Source organism: Palaemon carinicauda, chromosome 44 (genome assembly GCF_036898095.1).
Source record: "Palaemon carinicauda isolate YSFRI2023 chromosome 44, ASM3689809v2, whole genome shotgun sequence".
NCBI lineage: Eukaryota > Metazoa > Arthropoda > Malacostraca > Decapoda > Palaemonidae > Palaemon > Palaemon carinicauda.
Window position 1 is genome coordinate 4,103,265 of NC_090768.1, and position 17,500 is coordinate 4,120,764.

The 17,500-nt window shown below is 39.3% G+C and overlaps 1 protein-coding gene across 12 annotated transcripts in view; it reads right to left on the bottom strand.

The window, feature by feature from the left end:
• The window catches only part of mtd (mustard), a 933,126-nt gene that overhangs the window by 73,038 nt on the left and 842,588 nt on the right, over positions 1-17,500 (bottom strand). For all 12 annotated transcript variants that reach the window (XM_068366640.1, XM_068366639.1, XM_068366633.1 and 9 more), the window contains one exon: positions 13,842-14,089. In XM_068366640.1, coding sequence (XP_068222741.1) covers positions 13,842-14,089 — 248 coding nt within the window. The remainder of the gene's footprint in view (positions 1-13,841; positions 14,090-17,500) is intronic.

Here is a 17,500-nt window from a genome sequence, read left to right on the forward strand (position 1 = left end):
GATGCATGGCAGGGTGTCACAAGACGAACTCTTAATTCATGTTAATTAATGGTAGTTTAAGCCCAATAAACATTAAAAATTTCACACTAGACAATGGCAATGTTCTGACTGGCAATTATCCAACTGGTAATTTTCCCCACTTTCAATTTTCCAACTGACAATTTTCCGGCTGGCAATTTTCCTAGAGCCCGAGACTCGCTGCTTGTTCAAGTAGCCTGGTAATGGATAGTCGCCAAATGAGGAGAGTTATAACTCAAGCTTCCAGATTGTGAACCAGAGAAAACTCTACCACCAAACTAATGTATACAATTTATAAACTAGAGGGGCACTCAGTAGTGTAGACCTCCACTACGGCAGCTTATTTCTCAACGTTTTCCTCGACCTTTGACTATAATTTGTATTAATTAGTGTGGATTTTCATACACTCAAATATGAATCATATTTGGAGTCTGTGACAACGATGTCCAAACTTATGGCTGATTACGTGAATTGGACATTTATTGCTTTACCGTGACCCTGACCTTCCAAATTTTATTATCATCTAGCTTTTATTAAAACAGTTAAACTGCAAATTTCATTAGTCCACAATTAAAATTGTATCCAGGTAGCTGTTCAGTAACAAAAACACATATACAAACAAACACACAAACAGGGGCAAAAACATAAACTCCTCCTAACTTCGTTGGCGGAGCTAATTACCTAACAAGGAGCATTTCCCAAAGAAACACACCCAAAACTAGGTTTCCCTAAAATAAATCTTGGCACAAACTTCCGTGGTACTCCACTGAGATGCCACTAATATTATTTCCAAACAAAGATTTTTACACAAAGATATATAGCTGCACTTCTAATACCATAAACCATTACCTTAAAAAAGTTCCCTCTAACTAGGATCCAACTCTTTGCGAGCATCTTTGACTAAATTTTTAGCAAGTGACATAGCATTTCTTGTAATAACTACTATTTGAAATTCTAACCTCGCATAACTTTGGAGTCTTTCCCAAAATATGTTTAGCCTTGTCCAAATTGGATCTTTTGACTGGCCAGACAGTAATGCATTGGATCCCTCTCTCTGGTTACGGCTTATTTTTTCTTTGCCTACACTTACACAGAATAGTCTGGCCTATTCTTTACATTTCTCGCCTTTCCTCATACACCCGACAACAATGAGATACTAAACACTTCTTCACCCAAGGGGTTAATTACTGTACTGCAATTGTTCAGTGTACTTTACTCTTGGTAAGGGTAGAAGAGAGACTTTAGCTAAGGTAAGCAGCTCTTCTGGGAGAAGGACACTCCAAAATCAAACCATTGTTCTCTAGTCTTGGGCAGTGCCATAGCCTCTGTACCATGGTCTTCCACTGTCTTGGGTTAGAGTTCTCTTGCTTGAGGATACACTCGGGCACACTATTCTATCTTATTTTTTTTTTCTTGTTTTTTTGAAATGGTGTGTTGGACAGGCTTAATAGAAGGGCCATGGATGCCTGGTGGTTTATCAAGAGGTTGTCTTTTCCTTTTCTTGTTTTTTTTTCTTCTCAAAACCATCCTTACTGTCCTCCCTTCAGTTGAAGTGGCTATCCTGGGGGGTATTTAGCCTTGCATGGTGTATCGGCTCCTTCCTCTATGTTGACCAGTTTTTCAGACTTTTTACTATAGTCAATGGGTTTCATCAATCACTTTATTTATAATTCTGTAAATATTGTTTTTGTTATAATTCTTATTAATCTAGTTTTTAAGGATGATGTCTCTTTTTTATTTCTATTAATTCTTATGCTGTCTGGAGACACCGAGCGAAATCCGGGACCAGTACGTCATATATTTCGTCAATGTCGTCTTCTGTATTGCAATATTCGTGGTCTTCATGCAAATATTCAAGATCTCACAGTTGTGTCCAGACAGTATGATATTCTTTTGTGCTCAGAAACTCTGGTTTCTAATATGAGGCACTCATCTGAGCTCCTTATAACTGGTTTTAAGAAGCCAATAATGTTGAAACGTGATGCCATCCCTAGGGCCAGGGGAATGGCTGTGTATATTAGGACTGAGTACCCTGCTTCTCATAAGTCCTGCTATCAATGTGGATTTCATGAGATTCAGGTAATAAAAGTTTGTGGCAGGCATAACTTTCATTTGTGTTCGATCTACCGGAATCCAGACATGGATGATTCTATCTTTGATTGTCTTTTTACCATTATGGCTAAGATACAAGATGATGATAGAAAGGCTTCTTTTGTCTTTGTTGGTGATTTTAATGCTCACCATAGGGAGTGGTTAAGTTTTATCTCTCCTACCGATGGCTTTAGAGCTTTAGACTTTGCCTCTGAATCAGGCATTGAGCAAATCATAAATGAAGCTACCCACAGGTCTGGTAATTGCTTGGACCTTGTATACACGGACTCCCCTGGCGTTATAACTAGTAAGGTTGGTTCTCCAGTTGGGACATCTGATCATGCCTTGATTTCATTAGTAGTGAAAACTGAGCAGCCTGTCCCTGATATATCATACTCTTGTAAAATTTATATGAAATCCCAAGCAGACTGGAATGGGATTTTGCATGATCTTTTGTGCTTGAATTGGTCACAATTATACAGTAGTGTAGATCCTGTTGTCCCTTTGAATGAGAATATAGTCAACATAATTGACAGGCGTATCCCTTCTCGTGTACTAAGGTACCGAGTGAAGGACAAACCGTGGTTCAATGATGATTGTAGACATGCTTATTTGGAGAAGCAGGAGGCCTATCATCTTTGGAATGGTAACAGATCAGATTTGACCTGGAATAACTATACTCGGCTTCGAGCTTTTGCTCAGAGTGTTTATGCCTCAACTGAAAAGGAGTACAATTTAACCATAAAAGAAACCCTTTCTGGTACAACTGAGGAACATAAATGGTGGTCTACCCTTAAATCTGCACTCTTTGGTGTAGATACAACAGTTCCTCCTTTACTTAAACCAGATGGCTCAGTCACTCACTGTCCAAAGGAAATGGCAACCCTTTTAGCTGATGTTTTTGACAGTAAACAGAGTAATGAAAAATGATATTTTCATTATAAAATAAATTTTTGAACATACTTACCCGGTGGATATATATATAGCTAACGTCTCTGACGTCACGGCAGATAATTCAAAACTCGCGGGCAATCGGAGATTGGGAAGCTAGGTGTACTACTAACGCCACCACTCGCCAGGATACTGGAACCATTCCACGAGTCCTCAGGTCTTCTCTGCCCATAGGTCTCTAGAGGGGCGGAAGGGAGGGAGTTTAATTATATATCCACAGGGTAAGTATGTTCAAAAATTTATTTTATAATGAAAATATAATTTTTAAACATTAGACTTAGCCGGCGGATATATATATAGCTGATTGACACCCTTGGTGGAGGGTAAGAGAACAGCAGTAAACAACATAGGATTATAACTCAAGAGTTTTGATAAAAACAAACTTAAGGGTTCGTACCTGATAAGGAAGCTGACTTTTATGATTCTCTGCCTCATTAGTCCGCTATCATTATGAAGCCCAGCGATCCACTCAGGGGGCTGAAAGACCTCGAGGAGCCGTCATATCTGGGGTGAACACCCCTATGACAGGACCTCAACCAATACCCTTGATCTAGGCGCTCTCAAGAAACAAGTTTGACCATCCGCTAAAATCAAATGATTGCGGAAGACTGTCCCAGTCTCCACATACAACCAAAAAGACAATAGTTTATAGAGAAGAAAAAAGGTATTAGGATTAGGGGAATGTAGTGGTAGAACCTTCACCCACTACTGCACTCGCTGATACGAATGGTCCCAAAGTGTAGCAGTCCTCGTAATGAGTCTGGACATTCTTTAAATAATGTGAAGCGAAGACAGATTTACTCCTCCAAAAGGTTGCGTCCATAATGCTTCGTAGGGATCAATTTTGCTTGAAAGCCACTGAAGTTGCCACAGCTCTGACTTCATGTGTTCTTACTTTCAGCAATCTAAGGTCAGCCTCTCCGCAGTGAGCGTGAGCCTCTCTAATCAAGAACCTGACAAAATACAATAAGGCGTTCTTTGACATCAGTAAGGAGGGCTTCTTGACCGAACACCATAAGGCTTCAGACTCGCCTCGTAAAATTTTTGGTTCTGTCTAGGTAAAATTTAAGTGCTCCCACAGGGCACAGGACCTTCTCTATCTCGTCACCAACCACATCTGACAGGTTGGGAATCTCAAAAGATTTAGGCCATGGATGGGAAGGACGCTCATTCTTGGCCAAGAAACCAAGTTGCAAGGAGCATACTGCCTTTCCAGTACAGACGCCGACGTTCTTACTGAAGGCATTAACCTCATTAACTCTCTTTGCAGTCGCTAGACTCGCTAGAAAAAGTGTCTTTAAGGTGAGATCTTTAAAAGAGGCTAAGTGTAAAGGTTCAAATTTCTCAGACATAAGAAATTTCAGGACAACATCCAGATTCCAAGCTGGTGTCACTATCCAATGCTCCTTGGAAGTCTCGAAGGACTTGAGAAGGTCTTGAAGGTCTTTATTGTTAGAGAGGTCTAGGTTCCTGTGCCTAAAAACCGCAGCCAACATACACCTGTAACCTTTAATGGTAGAGGAGGAAAAGTTACGTTCACTCCTAAGGTGTAGCAGAAAGTCAGCAATTTGGGCTATAGAGGTATTGGACGAGGAAATTGAGGTGACTTTGCACCAATCTCTTAACACCTCCTATTTGGACTGGTAGATCCTGATGGTAGAGGATCTCCTTGCTCTGGCAATCGCTCTAGCTGCCTCCTTAGAAAAGCCTCGAGCTCTATTGTCTAACCGCATTGGCAGGCTTCTTGGTATGTCCACCATCCATTGATGTACCTCGGTGAACCATTCTCTTGCTGGCCAGAGGGGAGCAACCAATGTCAACTTGGTCCCTTCGTGAGAGGCGAACTTTTGTAGCACTTTGTAAAGGATTTTGAAGGGGGGAAACGCATACACTTCCAGGTGGGACCAGTCCAGCAAGAATGCGTCGATGTGGACCGCTTCTACATCTGGAACTGGAGAGCAGTATGTTGGAAGCCTCTTCGTTCTCGAGGTTGCGAATAGGTCTATGGACGGACGTCCCCATATCCGCCATAGTTTCTCGCAAACCTCCTGATGCAGAGTCCTTTCTGTGGGAATGACTTGGCCTCTTCTGCTGAGGCAGTCTGCCATCACGTTCCTTTCTCTCTGTATGAACCTTGTTAGTAAGGTGATGTTTCTCTCCTTCGTCCAAACCAGAAGCTCCCTTGCAGTGAAGTAAAGGGACTGCAAGTGGGTCCCGCCTTGTTTGGAGATGTAGGCTAACGCTGTGGTGTTGTCTGCATTTACTTGCACTACCTTGTTTTGGATTAATCTTTCAAAACTTTGAAGGGACAAAAAAACTGCTAGAAGCTCTTTCTGGTTGATGTGAAGACTCTCCTGGTCTTTGGTCCATAGGCCCGAGCATTCTAGTTTGCCCAGTGTTGCTCACCACCCCGAGTCTGAGGCGTCTGAGCACAACACATGGTCTGGGTTCTTGTGTGCTAGAGAAAGGCCCTCCTGAAATCTGAAATTGTCGTCCCACCATTTCAGGTAACTCTTGACCGTCTCTGGAAGCGGAATGGTCACTGCTTCTAAGCCCTTCTCCTTGTCCCAATGCTGGTTGAGGTGAAACTGGAGAAGGCGAAGATTGAGTCTCCCTAGGGAAACAAACTGCTCCAGTGACGAGTGTTCCCGGCAGACTCATCCACTTCCTTACAGAACAAATACTCTTCCTTCGGTAAGGATGAATCTTTATGAGAGCTTGTTCTAGTCTTGTGGGCGATGGAAAAGCCCGAAAAACTAGACTCCGTATCTCCATCCCCAAATAGAGAATTGTTTGAGATGGGGTCAGTTGAGACTTCTCCTTGTTGACTAGGAGACCAAACTCCTTCGTTAGGGCCAAAGTCAATCTGAGATCCTTCAGACAGCGATCGAAGGACAACGCCCTGAGTAACCAGTCGTCTCGGTACAGGGAGGCTGTGATACCTGTCGAATGCAGGAAGATCGCCACGTTCCGCATGAGCTTCGTAAACACAAGAGAAGCGGTGCTGAGACCAAAGCACAGAGCTCGAAATTGGAAGACTTCCTTCCCGTATACGAACCTTAGATAATGTTGGAAGGTCGGATGAATCGGGATATGGAAGTATGCATCTTGGAGGTCTAGAGAGACCATCCAGTTGCCTTCCCTTACTGCTGCTAGCACAGACTTGGAAGTCTCCATTGTGAACTTCGATTTCAGAATGAATGCATTGAGCGTGCTCACATCCAGCACTGGTCTCCAACCCCCTGAGTTCTTTGGAACTAGGAAGAGGCAGTTGTAAAAGCCTGGAGACTGGTGGTTTAGCACCTTCTCCACAGCCCCTTTTTTAACAAAAGGGACACCTGTCGGTGCAAAGCTTGTCTTGTTGCGTCCTCCCGGTATCTGGGAGAGAGATCTATCGGCTCTTGGACTAGAGGGGGTTTCTTTACAAAGGGTATTTTGTACCCCTCCTTCAACAAGAGGACGGACCACTGATCTGCTCCTCTTCTCTCCCAAGCCTGCCAGAAGTTCTTCAATCTGGCCCCTACTGCTGACTGAAGTTGAGGGCAGTCAGACTCTGCCACGACTTGATCTAGCTCCCCTCCTTTTACCTCGTCTTCCATCAGAGCGAGAGTTGCCTCTGTTGGAGGCTCTACCACGAAAGGGAGGAATGAACCTAGATGCAGGGGTTTCCACCTTCGGTCTGCTGCCTGAAAACGACGAGGGCAGCACCTTGCGAGCCGTTTTAGATACCAGGTCATGGGTGTCCTTCAAGGCTAGCGATGAAGCTATTTCCCTCACAAGTTCTTGGGGGAAAAAGCGAACGAGAAAGCGGTGCAAGCAGAAGCTCCGACTTCTGACAAGGAGTAACTCCCGTAGCCAGGAAGGAGCACAACGTTTCTCTCTTCTTAAGGACACCTGCCGTAAAAAGAGCAGCCAGCTCATTTGATCCATCCCTTATGGTTTTGTCCATGCAGGACATAATCTAAACCACAGACTCATTATTATTAAAAAAAGATACTTTCTTACTCAAGGCTCCTAATGCCCACTCTAGAAAGTTGAACACTTCAAAGGCACGGAAGATGCCCTTGAGCAGATGGTCGAGTTCTGAAGTTGTCCATAAAATTTTCGAGCGTCTCATGGCCAGACGACGAGGAGAGTCTACCAGGCTTGAGAAGTCCCCCTGGGCAGAGGCAGGTACTCCCAAGCCGAGAACTTCTCCTGTCTCATACCAGACGCTCGAACGAGAAGCAAGCTTAGCTGGAGGGAAAAAGGCTGGCTTGCCAAGACTCCTTTTGGACTGCAACCAGTCTCCCAGCAAACGCAAAGCTCTCTTAGACGACCGAGAGGGCACCAATTTAGTAAACGGGAGCTTGTGTAGTCGTCCCCAAGGTGAACTCTGAAGGAGGAGAGCGTGGTGCAACAGGCACAAAATGTGAAGGAAAAACTTCCTTAAAAACAGTCATAATCTTTTTAAAATCCAATGAGTGCTGCGTGGATCCAGGTTCCTCTTCCTCTGACAAGGTATCCAAAGGTACAGCTGTGGAAAGGGGATCATCCACTTCCTCCTCAAAAAAAACTTCACCCGGAAGCTCGACGTGTTTGAAAGGTGGAGAATCAACAAGGAGTCGGGAACTGTGTGGAACAGCTTGACAGCCTGCATTAGCCTGCCGATGGGTAGCAGGAAGAGAAGGAAGATAGACGTACGTCGGGACTGCATCGACTGACGTTCAACATCACGTCGAACCTGACGCTCGGCGTCACATTTGACAGCATGCTGAATACTGGGGTTCACGTCAGCGTGACGTGAAACTTCACGATTGGAAGCATGGTGAGAAGGGTCACGCTTATTAGAACCGTGACGCTCCGCAAGTGAGGGTTCCTGTCGTTCATAGGCTGGACGGTAAGAATGCATGAATGAGGAAAGTTTCATCTGAATGTCCTGCAGCATGCTAAAATTAGGGTCAGTCACAAGTGTGTCAGAGCGTGACTTCGGTGACGTCCGTTCCGCAACGTCATTGATGACAACTGGAGCAACAGCACTCACGTCACGTCTGGAACGTCCAGACGAAACCACAGAACCGTGACCCTGCAAGGGGGCCTCCGGAGCAACCATACCAGACGTTTTAAGGGGACGTTTGGCAGGTGTACCTTCATCCGATGAAGGCAGACGTTCTGGACTGCTCCAATGACTGCAGCCAGGACGTTGACTTTGATCTGAAGGGATCAATTTCCTCTTGAGAGGTCTGGAATCCTGACGCCAGTTTTTTCTACTGACATTAACGTCATCACAGGATGAGGAGAACTTAGCCTCACCTCTCCCATGATAAGGGCGATCGTTACGTGCAACGTCAACCGCAACTCGTGAGGGGACATCTGTTCGTGGATTAAAACCTATCGTTCTCTTTTGTAGTTTGACATTCCTTCTCCCAGGGGGTTGGGGAGCTTGAAAGCGGTCTAGGACTGGGTGAACAACAAGTACGAACAGACGTACCCTCCGCAACACTGAACACATTCTTCGCACTTTCATCACTAACACTGGCACTTTTCAACAATTTAACGTCGGACATTAGCTGGTTCCTGTCCGTAGTAAGCGACTCGACCTTGGCACCAAGGGCATGAATCGCCTTCATCATGTCCATCAGTGAAGGCTCGTTAGTGCTGGTAGGGGGTTCATGGACTACCACTACAGGGGAAGGAATAGGTTCAGGGACATGGGGAGAGGAAAATTCTCAAGAGTGAGAAGAGCTGCTTCTAACCCTATCTCTCTCTAACTTAAGAGTGTACTTCTCATATTCAAGCCACTCGGTATCAGATAAAATAACACTCATCACATCGATCTCCTAACTGACATATTTTACCTCTACATTTGTTATAAATAGAGTGGGGATCAATAGAGACCTTAGAAAGGCGGGATTTACAGCCTTTCACACATTTCCTATAAACAGGGGAAGGGTCGGCCATTGGAATATCCAGAGAGAGATCAAACAAGCAAGGGTCAAAAATAGTCAAATCAAAAAGAGTTTAAAGAAAAGTCGTACAACCAAGTACTTCACCAAAGCTGTAGAAAACAGGAGGCTATGCGCGAGCATGAAAGTTCCAATGTTGTCGCCACAGCGGCATAGAAGAACTGAGGACTTGTGGAATGGTTCCCGTATCCTGGCGAGTGGTGGCGCTAGTAGTACACCCAGCTTCCCAATCTCAGATTGCCCGCGAGTTTTGAATTTTCTGTCGTGACATCAGAGACATTAGCTATTTATATATCCACCGGCTAAGTCTAATGTTTAAAAACTTGAACTTCCTCATTCATGTTTTCCTGAGGCTAAACTAACTAGTTTAGCTTTTCGATCTCGTGAAATTAAAGCTCTGTTGATGGACCTTGATGCTTATGGAGGTGTAGACCCAAATGGTATTTTTCCATTGTTTTTCATAAAGACAGCAGATTTCTTAGCTCCAAAGTTATGTTATTTTGCGCAAGTTAGCAAGAAGAAGAGCTTTTAGCACTTGTTGGAGGATTGGTAATGTTACTCCTCTATGTAAATGTGTTTGTGGTAGCTCAAGTCCCACTGATTACCACCCAATTTCCATAACTCCCATATTATCTAAAGTTTTTGAGCATCTTCTAGCAAAATGTCTTAATAGGTTTGCTGAAGGTAATCATCTATTCCCTAGTTTTCAACTTGGTTTTCGTAAAGGCCTTGGAGCATGTGATGCCCTCCTTACAATCTCCAATGCTGTACAGAAATCCCTTGATTGTGGTCAGGAAGCTCGTTTGATTGGCCTTGATTTTAGTGCTGCCTTTGACCATGTTAATCACGAGGCCCTTATTTTCAAACTCAAACAGTTGGGAGTGGGTGGGTCATTTCTTAGCATTACTATTGATTTTTTAAGTAATAGATCTCAAAGAATTGTTGTTGATGGGCACCATAGTGAGTATAGGAATGTGATATCCGGTGTTCCACAGGGTAGTGTTCTTGGCCCATTACTTTTCATACTATATACACATGACATGTGGTTTGGCCTAGAAAACCAGCTTGTTGCATATGCAGATGATGCTACTCTTTGCATCAATTCCATCCCCTGAATGTAGATCTGGGGTTGGTGAATCCCTTTATAGAGATTTAGCTAAAATTAGTGCATGGTGCAAATTATGTGGCATGAAGTTGAATCCTAACAAAACTCAAAGTATGATTTTAAGTAGGTCAAGGACGGTGGCTCCTCAACATCCGGATCTCAGTATTGATAATGTTTCTTTAAATTTGTATGACTCAATTTTAGGCGGGATTCTCGACAGCAAATTTACTTATGAGAAACACATTAGGTCTGTGTCTTCTTCAATTGCACAAAAAATTGGCTTATTGAGAAAGTCTTTTAAGATTTTCGGTGATCAATCCATTCTGAAGAAGAGTTTTAATTCTTTCATTCTACCTTGTTTTGAGTATTGTTCTCCTGTCTGGTGTTCAGCTGCTGATTCTCATCTTAATTTGTTGGACAGAAACTTATGGTCTATTAAATTTCTTATTCCTGATCTAGATATTAATCTTTGGGACTGTCATTCAATTAGTTCATTATGCATGTTGCATAAGATTTTTCATAACTCTGACCATCCTTTACATTCAGATCTCCCTGGAAAATTCTATCCTCCTCGTAATACTAGGCAGGCAGTTAATTCTAATAGCCGGGCCTTCTCCATCATGAAGCTCAATACTACACAGTATTCTAGAAGTTTTATTCCAGCTGTTACCAAGTTGTGGAATGATCTTCCTAATCAGATAGTTGAATCAGTAGAACTTCAAAAATTCAAAGTTGGAGCAAATGTTTTAATGCTGACCAGGCTGACACGAGTCTTTTTATAGTTTATGTATGACATATCTGTTTTAGACGTTAATAGTTTATATAGGACATATCTGTTTTGACAATGTTACTGTTTTAGAATGATTTATTGTTAACTTGTTCTCATTTATTTATTTCCTTATTTCCTTTCCTCACTGGGCTATTTTTCCCTATTGAAGCCCTTGGGCTTATAGCATCTTGCTTTTCCAACTAGGGTTGTAGCTTGGCTAGTAATAATAATAATGATATCTCTCATAGGACAAAAAAGTAATTCTGGCAAATCAACTCCTCTTACAGGGGAATATGAAGATATTTAGCCAAACTCTTCACCTTAAAATAATTATTATCTTGAAATGTGGAAAAAAAAAAAAAGACAAAAATATTATTGGCTCCAAAATGTACATTATATGTAAGAGCTAATGTAGTCCTCCAATGTAATTAGTTAATGCTAAAGATGATAAAGAGTTCTAGTTGTGATATCTTTGACACAGACTTTAAAAATTTCAAAATAAGAACCCTTTAATATAGGTGGAATATTAATCTATCTTTCATATCCTTCTTGTGGGTTAATTCCTTAAAATAACTCATTAATTGGTGTTAAATTTAAGTCCAAGGCACATAAATACACCAAAACCCTACCTTAATCTAACTGATGTTAGTACCTACAGTATGTATATTTATATTACAAAATGAGAACCTACTAGGTATATTGCAAATGCTAATTACCGCTTTATTTCTGGTTGGGATCAAATACCAGTCTCTTCAACTGAAAGGAGTCTCAATCCATCATGCTGCCAGAGGCTCTTGTAGAAAACAAAAAATCTTAAAATGGCACAGGTAAAGTAGTAACAAAATACCCTAAATACATAAAAAATCTTAAACCATTTCAAGCTACGCTAGTATAAAACTAAGAACAAAATCTTACACACAGTAAACAACATGAATATTGTGTTAATATTCAAAAGAAGTAAATTGATGATAAACTAGTAATGGTAAACCCTTCCCATACTGTTGTGGAAAAAAAAAATAAATGCCAAAACCCAAAAGAAAACAGCACCCAGAGATTAATAACTCATAGTAACAGAGAAATGGATGTTAATTGCTAATAGTGTGCAGAAAAGTAGGTCCTCCTGCTTTCCTGATGCCAAAAAAAAGAAAAGAAAAAAAAAAAAAAAATATATATATATATATATATATATATATATATATATATATATATATATACAGTATATATATAAATTTATATATATATATATATATATATACAGTATATATATATATATATATATATATATATATATATATATATATATATCAATCAAGCGCATATAAGTGCCCAAACAGTACTAATATGGGTCTGCCTTATACTCACTGAGTGATGCACTTGATACACTAGCCCTGAAGCAGGGAGATAATTTTTCTTTATGTATTTTCTTGTATTTGTTTCTCTGTTCTAGCCTTCCACAGGAAACTTCTTGGAGACCATACATTAACCCCCCAAAAATATGCAGAATTCTATATTTCTATGAGCCTTTCCATGAGCCCTCCCCTGATGTTCATACTGCTTCTCTCTCTCAAAGCAGGTAAAATGTTAAAATCTACCCTAAAACTAAAATATTTCCATTTTCCTTTCTTTGTAACAGCCATGCCCTTCTAGAAGAATACGGAGATTATGGGACAGTGTATATCAATAACTGATGGTGGGTATTTCACATATCTGTTGTCTTTCAGCTCTCTTGTGGAGGGGTGTTTATTGGTACCAGTAATTGTTCTATCCACACTTTTTGACTCCAGACTGTGACAAAGATATAAGTAGTCCTTTAATATTGGTTATTATTTCTTTAAATTTAATAGGGACGCCTTCTTCTGGCTTAGCTTTGCATTCTTGTGAGGGTTGTTCAAGAGATTTATTGCTGGGTGATAATCCTCCACATTCTTTGTGTCATGTGCCAGGAACAAATGTGATTTGAATTACTGGTACACCCAAACTACTCAAGGAACCCCTAAGAATACACTTGATAACAAACTAATACAGATCATCAGATATATGGTAATATCTTAGTGATACACAACTCATTTTAACTGCATGCCCCCAAAATTACAACAATATGCAAACAACACTGTTTTGGAAGTTATGATGAAGACTACAGCATAAAAATTCATATCCTTTACAGGGTTCTATTACTGCTTTGATAACTTTAATATATTTATCATATAGTTCTAGCACATGATATAAAAAAGCCAAGAATTATGAAGTGTAAAAGCCAAAGCTCTACCATTCATTGACTTTTTAGTAGAGCTCTCTATAGCAAAAGGAAATTCATGTCACTAACGTGTGAAGTGGCCTCTCAATTTTATTTGTGTATGAAAATAAAAATATATATATTGTGTATAATATAGTACGTTGTCAAGTTTGTCAACTTAGTGATATAAAAAAATATTAAAATGCTCATATTTTTTTTAAATATTCAAATTCCTTTAAAAGCAATGAGAGTTAATATCTTATAAACTGAAAACCCCCTTTTAATATGATAAACTTAAATATAGTGAATAACATTTATAGATCCATTAAACTATATTATCACCTGTATACAAACATTACGAAGTAACATTAATCTTTGGTAATTATATTTGATGAAAATTCCCTTGTTTAGTACTTGAAGGAATATCTTTCAAGGTGTTCTAACACAACAAATTTCCTTGTTTCAGGCATAACCTAACCCTATCTCCTTTCTAAATACCTTCCCCTTTTACAATGATATATTAATATACATCAAATCTTGTACAAGAGCGCTCACAAAAATGAATGTATTAGGTAATTAAAGTCTGCAATAATTCCAAAGAAATACTACAGTATTTCCTCATCAAAATCAAATATGAGAACAAACAAGAGAAAAGGCCAGTGGGTATTTTGCCAAGAATTACAACTACAGTATGCACCATTCATACCATGAAAAAACAAAAATACTTACTGTCAAAAGAGGCGAAGAGTTCAGGCATATCATCCATACTGACCATACTCTTGAGACCAAACTTGGGACCATCTTTGTACTGGGCTCTCTTATGTGCCTGTTGATTTGGTGTAATTGGAGCACCAGCCGGATGAGATATAACTTGTGGAGAGGTCTGCTGTGTTAAGGAACTTGGAGGAGTTTGTTGTGAAGACACAAACAGAGGTTGCTGGTTTCCAGGTCTTCGAGCAAAATCTAAAGATGGCCGCCTGAAAACAGGGAACCGATGAATTACAATGCTACTACCAATCAATTATTTGCTGTAAACTAACGAATTATTTTTCTATATACTAAAAAGTAACCCTAAAACTTTTGAAAATAATTAACTAGCCTAAAAAGGAATAAAAATATTGTGAAAGTTGAAGCAAATATGTAAATATTTTTTCAATAATGACCACCACTCATCATAAGCCTTTTCTTGGATTAACAAAATCCTGATACTTTAAAATAAACTTCCTCATATTTGCCAAAATATCTCGCCTGCAATAATAGCAAATTACCCAAAATAAAAGTATACAATTAAATTACTTTACATTTCTCAATAATATCTAAAATAAAACTTAAGAAGGCTCAATGCTCCTAATGAATGTAAAATGCCCTTCATAGTGCAACAGATAGTTCTGTTATATACTTTATAAATCTTTCAAGAAATGTTTCTAATAAAATCAAGAACCAAATCTTTTCTTTTCAGAACTGGGTACCTTATTCCTTTCACATACGCCATAGAAAACAGTTAAATTATTCATATAACATGAATTTCCTCTGTCATGTACTTGAGTTACCTTATTCCTGATAAATTATGTAGCCATACAAATCTACAAGCTAATAGGGTATACTATACATGGTAAAGCCTAACTTTCTGCTGCTGGCCTGGTGAGATACAAATCTATAGGTGTGCTTTTTAAGTTCAAATTAGCCATGATGAAAAACTGGCAAAAACACCCATTTTTTTTTTCTCCTTAGTATGTTACCTTAAGCCCACCTGTCCTACGCCTTTGTGGTACACTGCGCACGTTTTTACCTTTACAACAAACTTGCCTTGGGTATATATAATTTCATGTCTTTGCTTCAAATGGTTTGGGATCTGTTACATGCCATGAAAAGCCTTTAAAATTTACTTAAGTTTATTTAGAATAATTGGCATTTAGGAGGATTCTGTTTGTTATAAAGTTTCTTTGTGTTCCTAGAGATATTTCTAATATCTTGAATAAATCACTCACTTGAGACTGTAAAATTGTCCAGTTATAATAGAGGTGACTAAAATATGATCAATCACAGGTACGGTATATCTAGAATTTTTAGTATTCAGATCTTTGTCCAAATTTCTCTCATTTTAAGGGCCTCATCCCAGCCCTCTACAGTCTCAGCCATATCAAGGATACCCTCTCCAATTGGACATACTGTTCCCTTTCTTTAGTGATTTGGGAGCCAGTCACCTCCAGCTGATCTGTTTATATTATAATTACCTTACCAGATATCTCCAGCTTGAAAGGCTCATCACCAGTAACAGTTTTTAATGATATTTGATACAACCTCCATGCAGACACTGGAAGCATTCAGCCTTCCTGCACTTTTAATTTTATAGTTCAAAAAGTCCATCCTTTATCAAGGAGAAGTCCAAGTCAAAGTTAAATACTCATATACATTACACTTTTACTTATTTCAACCTGGGAAGACTACTTTTTCATGACATCCCAAATAAGGTGGTTTCAACAAACTGTTACTCGTTTGTCCTTTAAAAACAATCGGCACTCCATGCTCGTATTATTCTCCAAATTGAAAAAATAAATTGCCACTATAATCCTGTTCTTACCTTATGATTAAAATATTTAGGTCACTATCAGGATAGGTCATCCTGGGAGCAAATGAAGTATCAAACTCATTTCGAACTTGAGGCCAGACAAACTTTCTTCTAAAGTCATACACTTACCATAAGTTCATGAGAGCCAGTAATTGCCTACCAACAATCTCTATTCCCTTGCTTCTTCCCTAATTTCTCATACGACGAAATGATTGCAACATGCCATCTTTTATAACACCATTAAACCTTGATTTTCAAATTCTAAGAGGGTGCTGGAAATTACATTCTTTTATCATACCCAATCATAAAATATTGAAGAATAGCAGAGAAACATATTAGGAACAAAACAGGAGAGAATAGAGGTCTTTATGGAATAGCATAATGAATAGATTAATAGGATAGATAACTGAAGGATTTCACTTTTTAGAGTTGCTGGATAAGCAAAATATCAATTTCTGGTCTTCTGGGTTAATGTGGAAACGAAGTGTTATGAGGTTACTTATTGACGGGTAGTTTGAGCTATAAAGCTTTAAATAAGGGAAGGTTGTTTATTACATGAAAGTTTTATCACATCAAAATTCAAGAGCAATTTTCCAAAAAAAAAAAACTGGAAAAAGCCAATATAAAACTTGACAGAAATTACGGTAATTTTTATTAGAATCAAGCTTCCAAACAAGTCTGAAACAATATTATAGCCAATGTTTAGATATGATAAAAATTTCTCTTACAATCACAGAAAAGGATTGGATGGAAGATCAGAAAAAAATAGAGTTGAAATAAAAATAATCTGAATTTCTTTAGAGATGAAAGATGGGATAAAATAAAAAAATAACAATGCACAATAGTACACAACAGAAGAGCAGCCAATAAAATTAAGGTGGTTTATCAGAATCAAAGTGCTTAAGTAACCAAAAAAAAAAGTCTAAATAAGTTAAATTACTATTGTAATATATTGAATAACTTCTTAATACAGTAATATCCAGCCATTAATAAGTCAATTTTTGAAGTAGGTAGGATTTTTGGCCGACAAAATTACTTATAAGTTTCCTATACTATACATGTAATGAACATGCAAAAATACTTATAACCACCTATTCTATAAAAACCAGGTACTTAACATTAATAAGCTTCTATGGGAAGTACAGTACTTAATCATTATTGTACAATATGGAAACCAAAGTAAGGTTGCATAAAACGGCTTGACGGAGTCTATTTTTGTATTCAATACTTTTCAAGTGATAAAGTTGGAACCGACATATAAGTCGAACAGACAAATGGTAGTACTGTACTAAAATATACGCCCATTCCTTATGATTGGATTTTTTTGCAACTGAACTTGTCCAAAATGTTTTAGTCAATATTCAAAATAAAGAAAACTGCTGTTAGCTGGTATAATTGCACATGTATGGGCAGATCCTAATCTCTTATTGCTGCCATCCAGACCACAAAAGAACAACTCCCAAGTGGAACAACCCGCTCAAGAAAAGACTGGGCAACAGTAATAGAACCGGAGTGGGTAAGACTAGAATCAGCACTTATAAATTGGGACTCTCATCCACTAGTGAGTGTCTGTGTGGCTATCCAGTACAAACAATGCAACAGATCCTTCATGAATGTGAACTGGGACCCAAATGTACAGATCAAGATCTCAAACACCAATAAAGTGGCCAAGCAATTGATCTAGTACTGGCTTGACAAGATATGATGATTATTTGTGTCAGGTAGTAGGCTGGCCAGAGCACCAGCGACCTGTTGAGATATTACCACTAGAATGTTAAGGGGTCCTTCGATTGGCCAGACAGGGCTACACTAGATCCTT